Source organism: Electrophorus electricus, chromosome 2, assembly GCF_013358815.1.
Source record: "Electrophorus electricus isolate fEleEle1 chromosome 2, fEleEle1.pri, whole genome shotgun sequence".
Taxonomy (NCBI): Eukaryota; Metazoa; Chordata; class Actinopteri; order Gymnotiformes; family Gymnotidae; genus Electrophorus; species Electrophorus electricus.
In genome coordinates this window covers 25,705,051-25,726,981 of record NC_049536.1, presented here as the reverse complement: position 1 = coordinate 25,726,981, position 21,931 = coordinate 25,705,051, and the positions used below count along the sequence as shown (strand labels likewise).

The 21,931-nt window shown below is 38.6% G+C and overlaps 1 protein-coding gene across 1 annotated transcript; it reads left to right on the top strand.

Moving 5' to 3' along the window:
• Positions 1–1,033: 1,033 nt before the first annotated feature.
• On the top strand, positions 1,034–21,654 carry stat4 (signal transducer and activator of transcription 4). The gene is made up of 24 exons (XM_027016438.2): positions 1,034–1,508; positions 1,714–1,848; positions 2,166–2,301; positions 5,016–5,114; positions 5,308–5,400; positions 5,816–5,894; positions 6,350–6,435; positions 7,487–7,638; positions 9,938–10,096; positions 12,159–12,251; positions 12,522–12,581; positions 13,095–13,115; positions 13,491–13,584; positions 14,408–14,452; positions 14,785–14,868; positions 15,136–15,234; positions 15,617–15,752; positions 16,194–16,246; positions 16,361–16,455; positions 17,020–17,153; positions 19,712–19,903; positions 20,115–20,157; positions 20,620–20,710; positions 21,120–21,654. The coding sequence occupies exons 2-24, from the start codon at positions 1,721–1,723 to the stop codon at positions 21,135–21,137; spliced, it is 2,190 nt and encodes a 729-aa protein (XP_026872239.1). The 5' UTR covers positions 1,034–1,508; positions 1,714–1,720; the 3' UTR covers positions 21,138–21,654.
• The last annotated feature ends 277 nt before the right edge of the window (positions 21,655–21,931 follow it).

The window sequence follows — 21,931 nt, the reverse complement described above, 5'->3', positions numbered from 1 at the left end:
AGGCTATATGCTGTTAAAGTTATGCACTTATTCATGTTCTTTTCTTTCCTTTTATTTAATGTTCCTTTTACTACAAAAGGACACAGTGCATGGCATTGTATTCTTGTTGTTTTCAACGCAAGCATGCATTTAGCTCACATTCCATTAAGATAACAAAATGTACAAGTTAATATAAGACGCGCATAAGTAATAATGAAAAATCTGTTTATCAGCTTGTGCCTTTTATTTAATTACAAAATGACTAATTGAAAATCATTGTCGACTGTGGTGCAAACGTAACCTACAACAGACTGCAGAAACAGCATATGTTATATCTGAAACCTAACATAATGGTGCACTTTCATATCCGCGTTTTTAGCACATTTATAGCCTATTGCTCTAAAAGGAATCATTCTTTTCAATTTCATAGTATGTAAAATCTATGAAGCAAAGTATAGTAAGATTCATAATTGTTTAATATACAATAAGCACAAATCTGTTTGCCAATGACTTAATATCTGTCAATTGACAATGCCTGACACTGTTTCAATCATAAATGGCTATAAAAATGCAGGATAATTCAGCAACATGTTATATACTGAAAATTGTTTTATTGAAACAAATTAAACATCGGTTAGGTCACATGGCATTTAAATGAGGATTTATAGTACTATTGTTTTTTCAGTTATTATACATTTTATATTTTAATACATTTTGTGGGAGTTTTGCAAGTCCTCTGAAATGTTTTGTTCATACTGTAAATAAAATTACTTTAATAATAAATTAGTAACATTCTCTGCTCTCTTGTGAACAATTAGTTGTTCATTTTATCCAACTTTGTTCAATATTCTTAGGTCGTCAGGACTAAGTGGCAGGTATTGCTGCCGCCTCTCGAATGGGAATTCCCCTTTCAATAAAGCGTTTCCTTGAAAGGATCATATTACATTTCCTCTAAAAATGACCAACCCCTTGATAACAATGGTTTGGGCATATGAATATAGTCTCACGTGACTGTCTCCCATGGGCGTGCCAGAAGTTTAAGCCTTTAATTTATTTAAGTTACAACAGCCAGTATCTAGCGTGCTATTAGAGGCTAAATAACTTACCACTTTTTGTAACATTTTTGTGCTATTTTATACGCCTACCACATGTCTGTTTTCTAGTTAACAAAAAAGTATGAAATTATTAAATAAATTAAAAACATAGTCTATACTGTATGTAAATTATGACCTAAGGTTCCACTGACGGATGGAATTTCAAGACACAGCGAGTTCAACCTTTCATCCACTGCCGTCGTCACTACATGCCATACAGCGTGAAGAGGCGTGCGGCACGCAGACGAGTATTCAGATCACTGTAGATTTGCACCTGGGGTCCTGCATAAGGATAAGTGAATACGATTGTTCTCTATTCAAAAGCTAAAAGGAATCTGTTCAAAATAAAACGGACGGAAGCATTGAACGACCGAGAGAGACTGGACGCAACAGTCAATCAAAAATATAATTGCGGATATTGAGCAACTCTGACTGGTAGGGTTTTAATATTTCAAAAAACTTTTTATTTAGTTGTATTATTTTTTACATGGTGATGAAAACAGTAAAGAATCTGAAACTGGCTGTGGAATCTACAGTATACTACATTATACTGCTCACGTGATTGGACCCAGTGGCGCGCTTTAGTCAATTCTCATTTTGTTTAAGATTTTAAAAAATGCCTTTGTGTTTTTAATCCCAGGAACAACATGAGTCAATGGAAACAAATCCAGCAGTTAGATATGAAGTTCCTTGAGCAGGTTGACTACTTTTATGATGATAACTTTCCAATGGAATTGCGGCAGGTGTTGGCAAACTGGATTGAAAGTCAAGACTGGTGTGTGTTTATTTATTTATTTAATTCTAAACATCTATGATTGTTTTTTAAGAGTAGCAATACAGGGACAATATCATCTTGTTACAGAAGAATCTAATATTTGAAAGAATTCAGAGTGTAATCAGTACACGTTTGTATAATTTCCTGAAGAAGTGTGAGGCAAAGTTGGGTTACAAAATTGCCATGACAGAGGCTCATCTTTCTAAAATTATTTTGGAAATAAATTTTTATTACTTAATGTAATGAGAACATTTGACTAGTACAGTTATTTGATTACTTGATAAGGCAAAAGAGTGACCAGAGACTTTTTTTTTAAGGGAAACGGCCACAAATCACGAGACCATGGCTGCTGTTCTCTTCAATAACTTCTTGGTCCAGCTGGAGAGACAGTGTTCCCGGGAACAAAACTTTCTGCACAGGCACAACCTGAAGAGAATATTCCATCAGATCCAGGTAAAATTCCTGCAGCTCACATGTAGCTCAGAAGTATCCTTGCACAACAATGAGCACGAGACCATAATAGGGCATTTAATACTGTTTAAACAGTATGGCAATATGAACATCACAATGTATTTGAGAAACTTTGCCAGCATGAGTTGAGTACAAAAAAAAACTTCCCAGAGGAATGGTTTAAGTATTTCTTGTAGTGATTTGTGCTAAAATGTAATATCTTTATTATTACAGGCCTGGCAGTCAGGTATTTGACAGTCAAGACCAGTTCTAGTTGTTCTGACTATGCTGTTGAGTTTCACAAATAAGGAAGTGAGATGGCAACATGTGTAAATAAATGATCTGCTTGCATTAGCACTGTTATTGTAGATGTGCACCAAAGCATATGGAGAGGTTGTAAACAAAGGAACATGCAATTTGACTTTGTATAGTGTTTTTTCACATGCATGTGGCTATGATGTAATGATTTCAGATTTTAAATCAGATTATATTTTTGACCTATTTGTTTATGCATGTATGTATCTGTCTGTCTGTCTGTCTTTCTGCAAGAAATGGCTAATACAAAATGTGAAGGTAAAAGATCCTATGTAAAACCACCATAAAGTAAGCCAGTACAGCCTCAGACATAATTTTGGAGGAAAAGCAACATACAGATATAGTAAAATGTACATAATTTAATGATTTGGGGAAGATTAATTTGTATTTTATAGAGCTCTTCCTAGTGTAGTGCAAAAAATAGGGAAAACGAGTTGTCAGACTGGAAACTGTATGAATGACAAAGTTGAACAATTTAAATGCTAGATGACACAAATAGTTATATGATCTTTAAACAATGGCTCAAGGGAACAAATGGATCAAGATTCTTAAAGATTGTTTTTTGCAAATCATTTGAAAATGTAGCAGCCTAAATAATATCACAGTTAATTTAAATGTGGAATAAATCAAACTGAAACACAAGGCTAGACATATTTTCTTTATGATTAAACTCACCAAAGATTTTCTTCATAATATAAGTTGATATGGCAACTTTATTACAATCTAGTTCCACATGATTTTTCAGTATTTTGGCTTTTGATTTTTGGTTGGTCAGGAAACCTTTGAAATCTGTTCAGATATACACAAACTGTCCTATATTAGTAATTGCATGTACAACTATTTAAGTGTGACAGCACAAAAGCTAAAAAAAAAATAAGTAGTTTTTGGAAGTAAATAGTGTCAAATGCTCTTAAAAGATTCAGTAGTATGTCAAGGAAAAAGTCCATATTATTATATGCAGCATTATATGCTGTAAAACAGTTTTATCTGACAAATGATTCATATTTTAAACTAATGCTTATCAGACAAGATAAGTACATGATTAAGCTTTTTTGAAATGATTAAAATTTTCAGACCAGGTTTTTATGAAGAACTCAGAAGAAAACACATTGTCTGAAAGTTATTAAAGAAACTAGGGCCACCGGTTCATGTAGAGGTTGACTTTGGTGACTTGCATGCTCTTCAACATGACACTTGACTCCAAAGGTTTAGGATAAAAGCTAAAGGCTCAGTAATTACAGGACATTTGCAGCAATCAGTGGAAACCATCATGGCAGAATTTAAGTCTGTGGTTTCCTGCCTTCTCAGTTCATCGAGGAGGAAGTTCATATAAAGCTGCATGTAATTTCCTTTACATAAATGACAGACAATAATGTGTGAATATTTCTGGTGGTTGCTATGGTTTGTGAGAACTGGAAAAAACTTTGAAAGATGGATTAATAAACCACTGACAGAGATTGTAACGGTCTGTTAAGAGTGGGTTCAGTTCCTGAAAATACCTCTAATACAAGCTCAGAACAGCTATGATTATTATCTGATATACAAGAGGGCTATACATTACTCAGAGTGAGGTGTTTTTTTGCAGGTGGGTGTACTGGGGGATTTTATAATGAATAACTGTAAATTTAGATTAGTCAAAGTTTCATTTTGCTCAATGCACAGTAATTTGCATCTTGTGTTGCGATGCCAGCCCAAACACCACAGAGCAAAATGAAAGGGCAAAGCGTGGGATTACCATTCAACATATGTATTGTGTTTTTCGCATTTCATATTCTGTGTGAATGTGCTGTTTCAAGTCTATATCTTGTCTGTGTTAGAATTTCCCCTTACAACTGGGAAAAAAAGAGATTGGCCATTTTTTTTCCAGAGTGTCTTAACAGTGTGGCTCAGTGTATTTTTGCTGTTGTTAAACTCTTGTTTTAGCAGATACCAAAGGTCATGTAATCTTGTTGAGGTGTGTTCTTGCAAATGCAGGTTTACATATTCTTGATATCTGCTGAAACATGCTGGTTTCATATGGACAGTCAGTGGTTTCAAATTGTTTTAACTTATGAATTCACATCACTCTTGTACAACTGCATGCTTTGTTGTTGATTATTCCTGATACTGTACTCCATATTCCTGATGCTGCTTTGGTAAATTTACAGCCACAGCCACCTCTGTCTCCTAACTGGGACAACATCGACAGGTTGTGAGTTGAATGAATGGCTGGAACAGTTTGTGCGGACAGCCTTAGTGGTGTGCTGGTGTCACAGGTTTTCCAGTAGTACACGAGGTTACAGAGTTCTTTCCATTCAAACTGCTGAGCAAGAATTTGTTTTGTCTTACAGCTAAATAAATACGTTCTTCTTTGCTACTTCAAACAAAATCTGTGGAAAACCATGTGTTTATTTCTCTTGCAGCTAAAGTATAAAGCCAACCCCCAGCACCTGTCCTCTGTGATCTCCAACTGTCTGAGAGAGGAGAGGCGTATCATATCTGCCGCCAGCATGCAGGAGCAGGTAACAGGAATGTAAAGGGTCTGTACAGCTCCCCTGTGGCTTGGTAAATTTACCTAAGAAACGTCTGCAGCTAGAGCTGGTTAAATCTTGACTGACCCGTGTATTGAGTTGTAAGGTTTTCCAGCTTTCGTTTTCTTCTGTATTAGGGCTAAGAGTTGCCTTTTGAAATCACACCTGTGTCTCCCCACCGTAGGGTCCACTAGAAAAATCCATGCAAAATTCAGTAGCACTGGAGAAACAGAAGAACCTGGATAACAAAGTGGCGGTTATCCGTAGTAGTGTGCAGGTGAGGCCATGTAAGGGTCTATTCATGAAAACCAGAGACAACTACATATGCAACTTACAATTGAAAACTTTGTAAACACACAGTAAGTGCAATCAGTATCTTAAGGCTGGTTCTGACCTCTTGATTTCACTGTTCTTAATCTCTGCTGCATATTTTCCTTTCATTGCTTTTATATCTTGTGTGTTGGATTTTTAAACATTCCTCTTATTTTTACTATTTCTTCATTCTCATCCCATTGGATATGTTTATCCCCTTTTGTCTGTAGGACAGGGAACCCTCTGAAAACCAGTGCTGTGTGTATGTAGAGGGTTAAAGGATTTCAAATCTCTGACTTTCCCTGTACCACACACAAATTAAATGAAATGATGAGTAATGTGTGCAAACGAATTGATTTTTGTTGCTTGTTTCTGTCCAGATTTTGGACCAGGCAGTGAAGTATCTGGAGGACATGCAGGATGACTTTGACTTTCGTTATAAAACCCTCCAGCTTCGGGGTGAGTGAGCCTTGCAACAAAGCTCTCCCTCTCTCAGCCAGGTGACCAAGCTGATATACCTGTGTACCTGTGTCACACAGGTTCTCCTCAGTGTTTGGGTTTTTTTAGCTGAGATTCTGCAAGCATTCAATTGCACAGTGCAAGGAGAACTGCCTACTGATGTGATATCTGAATGGATTTTGTCAAAAATCAGGTCTCTATCCTGCTCTGTTACAGGTCATTTCTAAAGTAGCACTGCAAGTGAGGAACTAGGTAGCTCTTAAGTTGGTTTCAGGATTAATTTGATTGGGCTTTGTTTCTTTGGCCTTTTTAAAGAACTGTCGATTGCATTTTGTTTGGTGCAGTAGCTGTTTATCTCCTACTTTCAAACTGTTATATACTACATGCATGTTTAGAAATAATGTTTATATAGTAGGTTTTTCATTATATCACTGGATGTCTACTTATAACCACAGACCCAGTGGATAGAAACTCTCAGAACATGAAACAGGAAGTCATGACACTTCAGGAAATACTCAACCGTCTGGATTTCAAGAGGAAGGCAAGTACATTAGCCCATCACTACCTTTCCCCTTGTGCCAAATAATTTAATATTTGTTTGCTTTTATACTGGTCAGTTCTACGCTAAAATGCCATTTTTTTAATATCATGAATGACCTAAGTACATGTCTTTGTGGTGTTAGATTGCAGTCTCTGCCTTGGCAGTAAACACTAAGTTTAGTGTTTACTGCAGATACTGTTGAGTAGTGGAGAGAGAAGCAGCATGTCTGGCTAACAGTATTTAGCTCTCCTCTGCTTGCTAACCAAAGGCATTCATAATGTTCATACTGTGTTGAACATTGGGGAGAGTCAGGGTCAAGGAGATATGAATGCCAAATGTTTTCAAATGTTAACTCAGGTCAGACTAATGAAAGTTTCTGGGAACAACAGTCTGATCATTATTACCTCTGTCATATCTGTAATTTATTTACCTGAAAGCTCTTTATTTTTATGAAAGTATTCAGCAAGAATGAGGTTAGTGTTGTTTTCACACCTTGCTCTCATGCCTTTCTCTGCGATCAGACATGTCAGGGCACCTGGGTAAAATATTTGAAGCATGACCTACTGATGTATTTCCTGTTAAAAAGGAAATTTATGTTTTGGTTCATTTTGATGTTTTGGTTCACTTCATTTTGTTCAACAGTTCATTTGTTGTACAATGTTAGTAGTGGCTGGTGATTTTCATATCACCTAAGCAGTTATTTGTTACTAATTTAATATGAGTGTTGTCAGGTTACTTGAGCAATTTACGTCAAGCCACAATTGTCAGGACCTGACAGCCCATGTTGGTGCATATTATGCTCTTGATATCTTTGATTAGAAGCACTGGTAACTGTTGGTAATAATAATAATAATAACTATTATTATTATTATTATTATTATTATTATTATTATTATTATTATTATTAACAACAACAATAATTTTAAATGCATTTTATTTTTCTTTCATTGTTTTATATTATTATTAATTAAAAAAGTATTGTATTAAGTTTACTATTGTTATTAATATTATCAACTCCAACTGAATTTCACCATGTATGTTCTATTGACAGGAGATTTTGTCCAAGATGGGAGATGTGATAAAGGAAATAGACACGATGATGGGCTCTCAGCTAATGCCCGAGCTACAAGAGTGGAAGCGTAGACAGCAGATGGCGTGTGTCGGGGGCCCTGTCCTCACTGGCCTCGACCAGCTGCAGAACTGGTACTGCCTCTCCCCAAGTTTCTCTGTCAGAAACTTGTGATCACTTTGGAAATTAGCACTGTGGTGCTAGTGATCTTATAGAGGAAGCATGTTACATTCCAGTGTGTGTGCCACAGCTTTTGAAATGGAAGCCGTGATGAAGTGTGTTCAGAAGCACATGGAACCGAAACATAATTGTCTGCTGGAACCTGCGGTGTTGTAGTTAGGATGCAAATCTCATTCACAAACAAAGTGGGTGCTTTTGACTGACACCTGTGCAGTTTTCTTACTCCTTCCTTCAAATGGGGACATCTAATTTCCTCTTATTTTAATGTCTTTCTATAGGGCTGTCACATCAGGCATTCACATGTTACAGTTGATTCCTGCAGTTAAGGCAAGGGCCTTTCTTGTGGTTCGAATGAAGGGACAGCAGGACTGTAAATGTAATCATTAACAGAATAAGAAAGTGGGTTTTCTAGAGCAGAAATCCCCAACCTGTGCTGGCAAGTTGAGCAGTCCTGAGCTAGAGCATGGAGCTGCAGTGGATCAATATAAGCAGGGTTTGGTAGTACTAAAATAGCTCAGCTTATTAAGGATACAAAAAAGGTAATTGCATTTCTTTACAATTACAAAAAGTAAATGTAATTTGTTACAGCTACAAAAAAAAGGCAGTATTACTGGTACATAAAAAAGGATTACATACCAATTTAACAAGGATCACTTAACTCTTCATAAGCTCTTCTACTTTTCTTCCTTTGTTAGTGCTTCTGAGTGACTGGTTCCAATCACTGTTGTCACGCTTCAGTAGCATCACCATTGAATGCATTGAATGCATTTATTTAAAGGTTGAAAATATGTACCATATGTGTTCTTACCGTGAGTGCATGAGTACTTCATTCCTTTACAATACGTAAATGGGAACATATGTGCATTTGTGAGCAATGGGAACAACAGATAAGGAACAAAAATGGAATTGGGCACCAAAACAGACACAGGGACAGGAACAGGCACAGAAACAGGGACAGACACCACAGCAGGGGCAGAAACAAAACCCGGCAAAGGGGAAGGCAAAAGCAAAGGAACAGCAATAGCAGGCAACAGCGGAGACACGGGAGGCCCATGGAGAACAGGAGGCACAGGCAGGGGTGGGGCAAGCAGGAACCATAGGGCAGAGGCAGCAGACCACACAGACACAAGCAGGATGGGCAAGAAACATGAATCAGACATGACAGGAGGCAGGCCCGAAAGCATGGCGATGGCTGGCAGCAGATCCGGCAGGTCCGGAGGTTAAGGCTGCGATTGGTGGAGAGTTCGGCTGGTCCAGAGGCGCAGGGGCGAACAGTGGAGGTGGGTCCAGCGGGTCTGGAAGCGTGGCCACAGAAACAGGCCTGGCACGAGGCAGCTGAAAAGGAACTGACTGTGCGGCATCCTTCGCACCAGGAAGAGGAACTGACAGGGCGGCGTCTTCCTCCCTGGGAACAGCAACAGGAACTGACTTGGCGGCTTCTTCCGCTCTGGGAAACAGGAAGAGGAACTGGCTGGGTGGCTTACGGGGGAGCCGCTGGTATCGGAGGGGTGATCCGTGAGGAACACACAGACACAGAACCCACTCGGCAGCTCCCAGGGCTCACACAGGCTATGGGAAGCTCGCAGTTGCGAGCTAACCGAGTACCATAGAACAGGTTATCTGAGTGTTTTCTGAGCGTTTTCTGAACATTTCCTGCATCTATCCATGTCTCCAAGGAAGCACATGGAAAAGAAACCAGCAAGTAAACAAGCACATTTGAAAGGGTTGCCAAGGTGACAGAAATACTATGGAGGGTCTAACCGTAAGGCTGGACTGGTGGGAAAGTGCAGCACTGTGGTTTATATCTACAACATTTACAAATCTCTTCAGCTGTTCATGAATCTGCACAGATAAATTACAGGAGCATATGAGAGCTTGTTGGTGGCCATACAGGTTGAAAATGTGGGGCACGAGTGTTCAAAATGCTTTGGTAGTTAATGGGTTAAAAAGTAAATTAATCAGATTATTTTAATGTAGTAATCATTTGGAATAGGTAACAAATATATTTTAATAGGAGGTTTAAACAACAGTTATTACAGTATAACAAAGAATTATGGTGTCCCTTTTACAAAGAACTATGAAAACTGGATTTTTATGAAAGTTGTAAAACAAGCACATGAAAGCAAAAGAAAACCATAAAAGGGAAAAAAGTAACTGATCAGTCTTCTGCTTTCATATTTTCTGCTGGCTGGACTGTAAATAAAGATGGCAGGGCAGTCTAATTTGTCATTATTGTTCTTTTTGCCCATGTAGGTTTACCATGACTGCACAGAGCTTGTTCCAGATCAAACGCCAGCTGGATAAACTGGGAGAACTGATTGTGAAGGTGACATACGAGAGTGACCCTATCCCTCTGCAAAGGCCTCAGATGGAGGAACAAGTCAAATATCTCATCTACCATCTCATAAAGAGGTAAGAGGGTTGGGCTGAACATAGAACATAGTACATAGAAGCTAAACATTTTTTAATGCATGTTTGTTTGCTTACTTATTTTATATATATTTATACAGCAAGCAAACCTACTTCACAATTATAGTGGCACCCTGTTAAAATATAATGTAAGCACAAATTCTGCAAAAGTATATTGTTTAAAAAATACATCTAGTGCATGTGGACATTACCTGGAGTCACTGGATGTTTTGGGTCTTTTGAACATCAGAATCCATCTCCCAGGACATCCAGCAGGGAGTGATCAGTTTCCAGCTCATGTCCAAATACCATACACCCATGGATCAGTCCTTCTGATCCACAGCTATCCAGAGGCCTTTTCTGCTGCCTCTGTGCTGTGTCTTGTGTGAGCCTGTGATACCGAAGAGACTGTAGGTCTTACACAGAGACTGTAGGCCTTACACAGACACTGAGCTACCCAGCCTCTGTAGCTCACCTCTATAGGCCCACGTCACCTTCTCCACCCCTTTCTGCTGAACTCGTCCAATGAATCTGCGTATACTCGCTTCTTTTTATAGTCTTCCTCCATCCTCTCCTCTTGGGGTACAGTGAGCTCCAGCATGACCACCTGCTTTGACGTTTTCAAAACCAATACAATGCTTGGTGTCAAGGTGGTCTCTGTAGTGTGTCTGGTGTCAGGGTGGTCTCTGTAGTGTTCTATGGAAATCTGAGTTGCTTCTCCAGATCAGCCTTCTTGTGCCAGTCATGTGTTGTGCCAAAATGCCCTACTGTTGCCTTTGGCTAAAGTGTAAAATAACTGAAAGATGCAAAGTCTAACCGAAACATACTAAGCATGTAGTGTAATGATATCATGTACATGCAGTGTAATGAAATATTATCCTTTTTGTACATGATTATGTTTTGAGTGACAACACCTATATGTAATGGCATAGTATAGGCTAACACCAAAAGTAATGTTGGTATTACTTTCAAAGGGGGACTTCCCATCTCAGAGGAATAAAACAGCGGCACTGTATATGCCAAATGACTATGACCAACTAGAAGATCTGTAGTATTGCTTTAACCCACAGCTGTTATTACATACAACAAAAAAAGATGTGTCATGTTAATTTTAAGAACAAACACGTTCTTTGTCAACAGCATGAGCATATTAATGCAAAGTGTAGCTTGTGGAACTGTGGCTTGTTTCATGCACCACTTCTGCTGTAAAGTGCATATGCAGGGGGTCTGGGACTGTGCCAATATTCGAGACCAATCTTGGACTCAGGGTGATATTTTAAGTGTCTTGCAGGCACTCTTCTTGAGTAAAAGCTTAAATCACAGTTTTTTGCTAGAATTTATGTCTAGTAATGAGATATAGCCTAAATGATTCAATGTAATGGTAATAGGTTTTTGTTGGTGCTCTTGTGTTTGATGCACTTTTTTGTGAGTTGTGAAAGTTAAAATTAAATCAGCATTTTGATATAATCACTTAATTAGTAAATTAAATTCGGACTCATGGTCTTGAAGTGAATTGGCTTTTTTCTGAGCTTGGCCTTGAGTCAGGCTTGCCCAACTTGGCCCTGTTACCGTTTCAATCTCATCTCATCTCAGTCTCACCCCATTCTCATTTTCACTGATTTGGTCAGGCTTTGTACTTGATTAGTTGAGGTCTTGGGCTTTACATGCCCTTGCATAAGGTGGTCTGGAACACAACATTTAGTCTCGTGTTGACAGGCCAGGGCCGAACAAATACTTTTGATGTTGTTGCTCTTAAACCCAGCAGTTGCCTCTGTTAAATGATAAATCAGCATTATGCAATAGATCATTTAAAAATTGCTGCTGTTAGTTTAACACTAGAGATTTTCCTGTGTTAGTTGTGCATATATGATGTTTTTTCTTTACTCTTTGGAACTTCCAGATTTTTAATGTTGCTAATTTAATTATTTAATGCATTATGAATTATCTTTGCAAAGTGGCTACAATTCATTGCGCTGATAATTTGATATGCAGGAAGGATGGTGGATTGGGTTGCCTTATCAACTTCCCTTGGTCTCTGATTAATGAGATACTGGTTTATTTGCAGTTCCTTTGTGGTGGAGATGCAGCCCTGTATGCCCACACATCCTCAGAAACCACTTATCATTAAGACCCAAGTGCAGTTCACGACTAAAGTCAGGTATGAGACCAAATTCACATGTGTTAAAAAATGTGTCATTTGTGTCATTGTGTCTTCTGTGTAATTGATGAGTTTTATACCTCAGAGGACACAAATGTGGAAATCGTGAGAGACTGTAGAATAGGTGTGGTCAACTTCACACAGGTCCAAATCCTGGCTAAAAAAGCTGCATATTCATTTCAGTGGAGATTCCTTTCTTTCCCACAAACGAAAGTGCTTTGTTTACTCTAATAAAATGAATGTCTTAGACGTTCTCTGGATGTTTTTCAGATTGTTGGTTAAACTACCTGAAGTAGATTATCAGCTTAAAGTGAAGACAACATTTGACAAGTGAGTTAATTAAATTATTATTATTATTATTATTATTATTATTATTAGTAGTAGTAGTAGTAGTAGTAGTAGTAGTAGTAGTAGTAGGAGGAGGAGGAGGATTATTATTATTATTATTATTAGTAGTAGTAGTAGTACGAGTATTATTATTATTATTATTATTATTATTATTATTAGTAGTAGTAGTAGTAGTAGTAGTAGTAGTAGTAAGAGTATTATTATTATTATTATTATTATTATTATAAATGAGATGAGATGAGAGGTGGTAGTAGTAGTAAAGTAGTTGTTCAGTAGTTCAGTTTTATGGTTACTCTAAGGCTCCTCTAATGAATGTGATATCATTCATACTCTTAGCTCACTCAGCATGAGATCATTTCAACAATTACAATAAGAAATACTACGCTTAGCTTAGTAGCTCTTCACTAATGCGTGGTAATGTTAGTGGTACATATATAGAAGTTTTAACATAAACAAATATCTCTGTTGACTTCTCTGTGCTGTATATGTATGCAGGGACCTTCCATCCGGCAAAATGTGAGTATACCCAAACCTCAGTGCAAATAGCTGCTTCCTGTTGTTTCTAGGCCAAGCTTCACCATGAGGGTTATCTAGAAAAAAGAAAAGAAAAAGAAAACATGTGGGAGGGGAAGTGGCAGCAGCAACAAGGTTCTGGGGAAAAAGGATTTGGTGGGCCGTACTCAGCCAATTCATTCATCAGGCATTAGAAACTGGTGAACCCTCTCTCAGAGTTTACAGTACCAAATACAAGCCTGTTGTTTAAGAAGAAGAATACATTTTTAAAACATGTCTATTCTGCTGTTTTCAGAAAGACTGCGCTGTATATTTCTCTTGGTTTTCTTTAACCTCGGTGCCTGTGCTTGTGACAGTGGTTATTTTTTTTCTCCGTAGTACCAGGCAGTTCTTCATCCTCACCAACACCACCAAAGTGATGGATGTGGAGGAGTCCTCCAATGGCTGTTTATCAGTGGAATTCAGACATCTGGTATCAGACCTGAACTGTGGCTAACACACACTGCTCTCAATCAATATTGACATAGGAAAGGTTTTGTCTGTTTTGGGAAAACAGTTTGGTCCAAGTCTGTAGCTGTAAAGGTGATGCCCTCTCAGTCTGTACATGTTGGACATCACTGAGCTGACAGTATTGACAATTACAACCATTAACTGTACCAATAGTAGCTGTAACTTCATTTTTTTATAAGCCTTATAGTGAGTTCCAGAAAAAAAAAATTTTTTCTCATGACCCAAGCACTGAACTTACATTCATAATTGTTTTCCCACCAAAACTGTGCTGTTAAGACACTCTTTTCTTTTATATGCAGTGTTGTCTTCATTCCTTTCAGTGTGGAAAAGACAGAAAGACATTGCCTCATTTCAAAGTTGTACCCATGCCTAATGATATTATGGCTTACCTTTATTACTTTATGTTTATTTTTAAATGCTTACTTCAGAAAACTGTCCTACTAACACACAAAGAGTTGATTTTATGCAAACGTCTGCCAGGTTTAATGATTTCTCTGCTCACTCAGCTGATAGTGGGCAAGAGCCCACTTGTAAAAGAGATTTTAAACTCAATGTGATTACCCTGGAAAAATTAAGTTTAAATATAAAAAACAAAGTGAGTAAGTGTCAGTGAGATTGGGGTGTGTGGGAGCAGGGTGGTTTGGTCACTCTCTGTGCTTGGAGCTAAGGTGTGTCCTTCTGCAGCAAGTGCTCCACACAGCCTTGTGTGTTTGAGCACAGAAATGAAAATGTTCAGGCAAGTGGCTCTATGTGAACCTCTGTGCTAAAGTCTCTCCCCCAAACAGCAGCTGAAAGAGAAGAAATGCACGAGTGGAACCAAAGGAAATGAGGTGTGAACACAGCCACTCACATTCCACCCTCTTTAAACTTTCACTTGTTTCCTTTGTTTACCATGAAGAGCTGATGTCATATTAACTCTCGCATCCGGTGTTAACTGCACATGCAGTCTCTTGTCAGTTGCACAGTCAGGACAGTAGGGGGCAGTACTTTTGTGCTTGAGTGGTGAATAGCTCAGTTTCAGAACATAAAAACCCTCCCCAGCCAGCAAATATAATTAATTACTGAAATCCACTAAGTGCTACAAAATAATGGCAGATAATTTTTGAACTTAAACGAGTGTACCACAGTCTGACAGGATTTGCTGAAAGTTTTTTTTCTACAGGGTCCCCTAACAGTGACGGAAGAGCTCCACTCTCTGAGCTTTGAGGCCATGCTGTGTTTGCAAGGCCTGGATATTGACTTAGAGGTCTGTTGCAATACATGTAGTATTGAATATGGATGTGTATTAAACTATTTTATAACTGAAATCAACCTTAGTGGAATGCTATGTGATACACTGTATCTCTGATAGTTCACTGATTGAATACTCTGTGTGTGCGTGTGTGTGTGTGCGTGTGTGTGCGCGCGTGTGTATGCGCGTGTGTGCGCGCGCGTGTGTGTGTGTGTGCGTATGTGTTTGCATGCACACGTATGCATGCATGTGTGTGCATGTGTGTGCTTCTCATCATTGCAGACATGCTCCCTGCCCTTAGTGGTCATATCCAATGTCAGCCAGCTTCCAGCAGGTTGGGCCTCGGTCATGTGGTACAACTTGCTGACAGATGAGCCCAAGGTGAGATCAGTGAAGGAAGTGTAACATTCAGAGCTGCGCTCTGTGGCTTCAGCGTGTTTGTGAAGTAGGTTAAAAACAGTCTAATAAGGATATGTCTCGTTATACTCATTATCACACTGATGTACAATGGTTAGAACAGAATAGTGGCGCATTCAGTCTGATGAAAGATGTTCAATGCACCTACATAACAGAGTTGTTCAGTTTAGTTTTAGTTGTAATGCCCCCCAAAAAGGGTTCAGTTTTTTAATTGTCTTGTACTTGAGGTAAAGTCCTGAAAAGTCTTGCTTGCCATTAGAACTTAGTACAGTATTAAAAAAAAGGAATGAGTGAATGTGAATCCTGCCTTTCCTCTGACATCGCCTACTCAATCATGTGGCTGTAGAACCTAGCATTCTTCAACAACCCACCGAGGGCTAGCTGGAGCCAGCTCTCCGAGATCCTCAACTGGCAGTTCTCCAGCTTTGCTGGCCGGGGCCTCAATAAGGAGCAGTTGAGCATGCTGGGAGATAAACTTCTGGGTAGGATGGCTGTTTGTTTCCTCTTTGCCACATAGTTTAGTTTTTTAAGGTTAGGTTCATTGAAATAATTCAGTTTGCAATTCTACTGAGTTGAACTTGTGATGGTTAAATTCTCAGGTGTGTATAGATAATTGAAAAAGCATTAATAAAATTATGAATATATGACCAGAGGAAACATCAACAGATTAAATCTGATTTAACTGTAGGAAATTTCAGGTCTGACTGATTTTTGAAAATAACGTGGAATGAAGAATAGGTCCTTTTGTGTCTGTGCAAATGACAGACCAAAAAAACTCCATGGGTGTTGTATTTCTGTTTTGTATTGATAGCGACTATTTCTGTTGTTCAGTATTTATGTTGTGTGGTTATTGATAATGAATGCAAAATAGTATTTAATCTGTAATAAATAATTATGTCTGTATTTTTGCTCTTTATTTCAAGGTCAACATGCCTCTTACAATGACTGCCAGGTGTCTTGGTCTAGGTTCTGCAAGGTATGTATCAAAGGTTCTAATCTTAATCTTTTCAAACTTAGTGTGGTCTTAGAATTTTCTGCAAACTTTCTTGGCTGTGGAATGTGAGTGGATTCCTGTCATCCTGAATTCTAGGAAAACATCCTGGGGAAGCCGTTCAGTTTCTGGCTGTGGCTCGACTCTATCCTGGAGCTCATTAAGAAACACTTGCTTCCTGTTTGGATTGATGGGTGAGAGACTTTTCCCTGATGCATTATTCAATGGTATTTCACTAAGCGGAACTAAATGGAAGTTATGGCTATGAAACAGTTCTATGAGGAAAAGAATAACTGTACATTGAGCCAAAGAATTTACCACTCCTGCTTGTTTGTGACTTACAGCATGTACAGTGTGTTTTCATGTGACCATTTAAAAGTGGTTCTTTCACTAAAGCATTAAAGAGCAGTGACAGATAAGAGCCAATGTACTATATTTCCATTTGATGAGTATGTACTATTGCAAGAGTGCATGTACAAATACCTTGAGCAAATTTTTGGTCAGTGAAGAACCTTTGAGGAGTTTAACAGCACAAGTTGGCACAAAAACTAAATGACATTATTCTAAAATCATGATTAGTAAGACTGAATTATTCTGACATACTGTTTATTCAATCTGAATGGCATATTATTCTAACACACTATTTAGTGTGGTGGTATATGGGTTTTGATAGATATAGCCAGTGACATTGTTTCCCTGTCATGTCATTGTCATTGTGTCTGATGATTAAACTGACACTGGCGTCATGCTTTTGCCAGCTACATCATGGGCTTTGTGAGTAAGGAGATGGAGCGTGTTCTGCTGAAGGACAAGGAGCCTGGTACCTTTCTGCTGCGCTTCAGTGAAAGTCACTTAGGAGGGATCACTTTCACCTGGGTGGAGCAAGAAAATGGTGAGGGGAAAGAGGAAAAAAAAATACACACACACACACACACACACACACTGAAGTGCAAGGCAATTGTGTTCGCCAGTGTGTATATAAAGCGATAGACATCTACGGAAGCTTCTAGAGCAGGTTCTGCTGTCACAATTTAAGTAGTTTAAGTAGTTTATCACAATTTAAGTAGTTTTCAGTGCAGTTACTAATTGGGGCTCGTGAGATGGGTCACCATTTCAATGGTGTACCTCGAACAGCAGTGTGGCTGTAAAAAGACTGTGCGAATGTGACCAGCGTGGGTTGGCAACAATCTTTTCACATGATAGACTCGCAACACTGCCTCAAGTAACATCGGAATTCAATGGTGGGGCCTCAGCTAACATCAGCGTGGAGACTGTGCAATGTTTCCTCCAAGATATGGGCTTTAGGAGCTATGTGCTTCGCCTGGGCTAAGCAACCCCACCACTGGACACTTGATGACTGGATAACAAGTATCCTGATCTGACGTTGTATTTCCAACTGGTTCAGACAGATGGAAGGATCCCTGTGTGGAGAAAACCCCATGAAGCCATGGATCCCACATGTGCACAAGGGACTTTAGAGGCTGGTGGCATAAGCGCTTGTGGTGACTCCATAATGGTATGGGATTTGTTTAGCTGGCATTCCAAGGGGGACCCCTGGTGTGTCTACAAACGTCTCTGAAAGGTGAACGCTAGGTGTGCCTCCTTTCTCACGAGTTACACCCATTCATGTCCTGCATACATTCCGACAGGTTTGGTCTCTTCCAACAGGACAATGTGCTGCCACACACATCTGGAGATGCCAAATTATGGTTAGAGGGTTTTGCCATTGCCTGCAGAATATTACTGCAGGCTTGTGGAGTCCTTGCCTTATATTTCTGCAGTCCTACACTCCCAAGGGGGACCTACCAAGTATTAGACTGGTGTATGGACCAGTGTATGGGAGTGACAGGAGTGATGTGGGGATCATGAAAAGTGCAAACAACACATGTAACAGGATTGTGAAGTTTGAAAATATGTACAAAGGGATGATGTAAACAAATCCACAAACAGACAGACATACCATAACATACCAGACAGACTTCAGGTGTTCCAAAGATGAAAAGAAAAATCAACAAAGACAAAACAACCAAGGAGAGACTAAATAACATATCAGGAAAACAAAGAAACCAAAAGCCATTTTGGCACAAGACAAGGGCAATCCAAAAATCGAAGTCGGAATACACGAGCGATTTGATGTTCATCTTGTAGTCAAGCATCTCAAGTATCTCTGTTGCCAAGTATGCTCTGTTTATCAGCTGGTTAGTCTCAGTGATGGCCACAGTAGTGATCATCCATAGTGTTGCATTCACATTTTCCAGAACATCTTCAGGTCTTGGTAGTCACTAGCTCTGGTGTTGAGCGTGGTGCATGGATCCATTGGGTCTTGTTTCCCAATGTCGGGGTGTGGGAATGATGATGTCTCCCTTTTGACTTCTCGTCTTGGGCCCCCCTTGCCATAGCATTCATGTTGTACCTTGTCTATCTTGAGTTTTGATAGCAGTTGCAGCTTATGGATATTGGAAGACTAAGCTACTAGTTGTTTCAGTGTTAGTTTAGATGTTGGACGTCTCTGCATATACCCTCTCACACTGGGGTTGGTTTTATATATGTATGACTGTGTCCAGGGTCCTGTAATCAGAAACTAAACATTTTCACCATAGTCTGTCTGGGCTAATACATGGAGGCTGTTCTCCTAGCCTTTCATTTGTGTTGCAGAGCACATAGAAGCTAGGCTTGGTGCACATAGAAGGGTTGGCTTGGTGCTCAGCATGCATGTCTGTGGAGGGAGGGGCTTTGAAATCTAGTCTGGTCTGGTCTCCTTTGGTCAAGTGGAAGTTAGACCGGTAACATGTATTGCAGCAGCTTTAGTTTTGCTCTCTTTTAGAATTGTGTTCTGAAAATCATTCAGGAATTTGACAAATGCTGAAAACCATAAAAAGCATTTTGATTATGCTCACTCTAAAAAACATTTTATTTAATTAATGGAAAGTTATTTGGTCAAAGTACACAAATTGTTCTGAATTTATGCAAGGATACCCATCCAAATCTGATGCTTTCGACTCATCAGAGGACCATGTGTGATTGATGTAACTCTAATAGTTAGTACGAAGAATATCAGCTTGTCTTTTGGAAGAGGTGGATAAATAAAGATAACCCCAGTGAAGTTTGTTATAGCATAATGCTCTGACACACAGTGGGACTTATAAAGTTCTTACTGCTTTCTAAAATTTACTTTTTTAAAAAACGTTTGTGGCATTTAGCTGACGCTTTTATCCAAACCAACTTACAATTATGACTGAGTACAACTTGAGCAATTGAGGGTTAAGGGTCTTGCTCAGTGGCCCAACAGTGACAACTTGGCAGTGGTGGGGTTCGAACTAGCAAGCTTCCGATTACAAGTCAAGTACCTTAACCACAGTGAAAAAAGTGGTAAAATGTCTCTCTACACAGGCTGAGTTAGTGCTCTAATGGAAAGTGTTCTAATGAACTTTTGGGGGGCTTTTTTTGCAGGGGAGGCAAAGTTCATCTCTGTGGAACCATACACCAAGAGCCGCCTGAGTGCTCTACCCATTGCTGATATTATACGCGATTACAAAGTCATCGCAGACGGGATTGTCCCAGAGAATCCACTAAAGTTCCTTTACCCCGACATCCCCAAGGATGAGGCGTTTGGGAAGCATTACAACAGTCAGCCATACAGAGGCAAGCCAGCCACTCTGTAAACCTGTACTTGGTATCTTTTAGCAAGAGTTGGCTGTGATATGTGATATGCCACTACATAAACACACTTCATTTGTATAAATTATTGGGAAAATAATCCTTTACAACAGTTGATATGATTAGGACTTTGTAAATCAGTGATAGCTTGATTAGATACAATATAGCCCTAACTTCATATCCTCTCCATTCACAGTTTGTTCCTACATACAAACAAATTTGATTCCCATCTCACTGATGTGAGTATATGAAAAATTCCTTTGCTTCTATATATTGTGCTGTTTATTATGTATGTATATATATATATATATATATATATATATATATATATATATATATATATATATATATATATATATATATATAAATTATTATTTTTATTATTTTATTTATTTATTTCCCCCCCCCCCCCCCCCTTTCTGGCAAACATATGCTGTTTTTAATATCCTTTACACCTGAACATGTATTTATCCTAAGCAAGTTCTCTGAAAACATCAACACATTTTGCTTCATACATATATTGTGCTTTCACTGTAGCAGTAAATGAATATTTATTATCTTTCTAGAGCTAAACTGCAGAAAATAGTCGTGTACTGTAAATGATGATTATTCTTCACTGAAAGTCTCTTTCGGTACTGTAGTGGCGGAAGTAAGGTGCTAGTTTGTTTTTGTTGACTCTCCGTGTTTCTGTCGCTTCTCAGCACCACGCCGCCCCCTTGCTTGTCTCCGGAGCCTCCCCTCTCCCCTGGCATGTCGCACATGCTCAGTGAGCATATGAGCTCATACGACTTCGTAAGTGTTTTGAGTTTGACGGCTTTTCCCTTGTTGAGATTTTTAATGGCAAAGAAAAGCTCACAGCTCACTTTTAATATTTAAACTGTTTACCACATTACCATTACTAGTTTTACTAGTAAAGAAATTCTTGAAAAATACTTTAAATGTGATATAAGGACAATTTCCATTAGCTGTTAGCTGTTGCTAAACTTTTAAATGTGCCAGGCAGAGGCTTTGTCCACTAGATGTCGCTATGGACAAAGTTTCTGTTGTTATAATTTAGATAGTATGCTGTTTTTCTCCTGATATGCCTGTCCTCCAGCAGTGAAGCTGAATTCACTGTCATAGCTGGGGAATTTCCAATATTTGCTAAGGTAAAAATGACCCAGAAGCATTAAGTTGACTTTTGTCTTTGTTTTCATTGCAGATGAATTCATTGGCATGATATTGTTATCACAGTTCAAAGATGTAAAGTTTTCTGCTGAACGTGTACAAAATTACAGAGGGATGCCAAATGGGAAAGACTCAATGTACAGAGTCAATGCACAGATGTACTTACACATGTAGTAATCATTTATTTTTTGAATAAACCAATTTCAAATGTTATACTTCCTATATATCAATGGTAAGAATTCTATCTCCCTATATAAACTACTATAAAGTTTGTATCATTAACATGAAGCCCACAGTACAGCTTGGTGGTCACTGAGCAAGACATTTAATCATTGATTTCCTCTTACAATTTTCCTTACTTGGAAGTGTAATCATATTTGTTTCCTCTGGATGTTGTAAAAATATTTCTATGTGCTCTTATATGCTTTTTTTCTTATTTCTGTTTATATGTGATTTATTGTTTAATTCCAGTATGTTCCTCTGTGGCGGTTATGTATGTAAGTTCATAAGCCTATTCCATGTGTTGCTACATATGCCTATATAAGAAAATAAAGTGCTCTATTCTGAAACCTTTGTGTTAACCAAACACTGATTCAGCAAGGTGATGAAGTAAAAGTACACGTTTATTCATTTATTCTTGTAATTATGGTTTTGAATGTGTCTTTTTTTGCTCTTAATCACGCTATAACATTCAGTGCTCAAGTTTAGAACCTCTATTGAACATCTTTTAGTATCAATTAACAACTATCAGTGTTAATATTAAAATCCACCGAAGATTTTAAAACTATAATATCATGCTGTGTTCATTTAAACATGAGTAAACATTCGCGTATGACCCCTTCACCC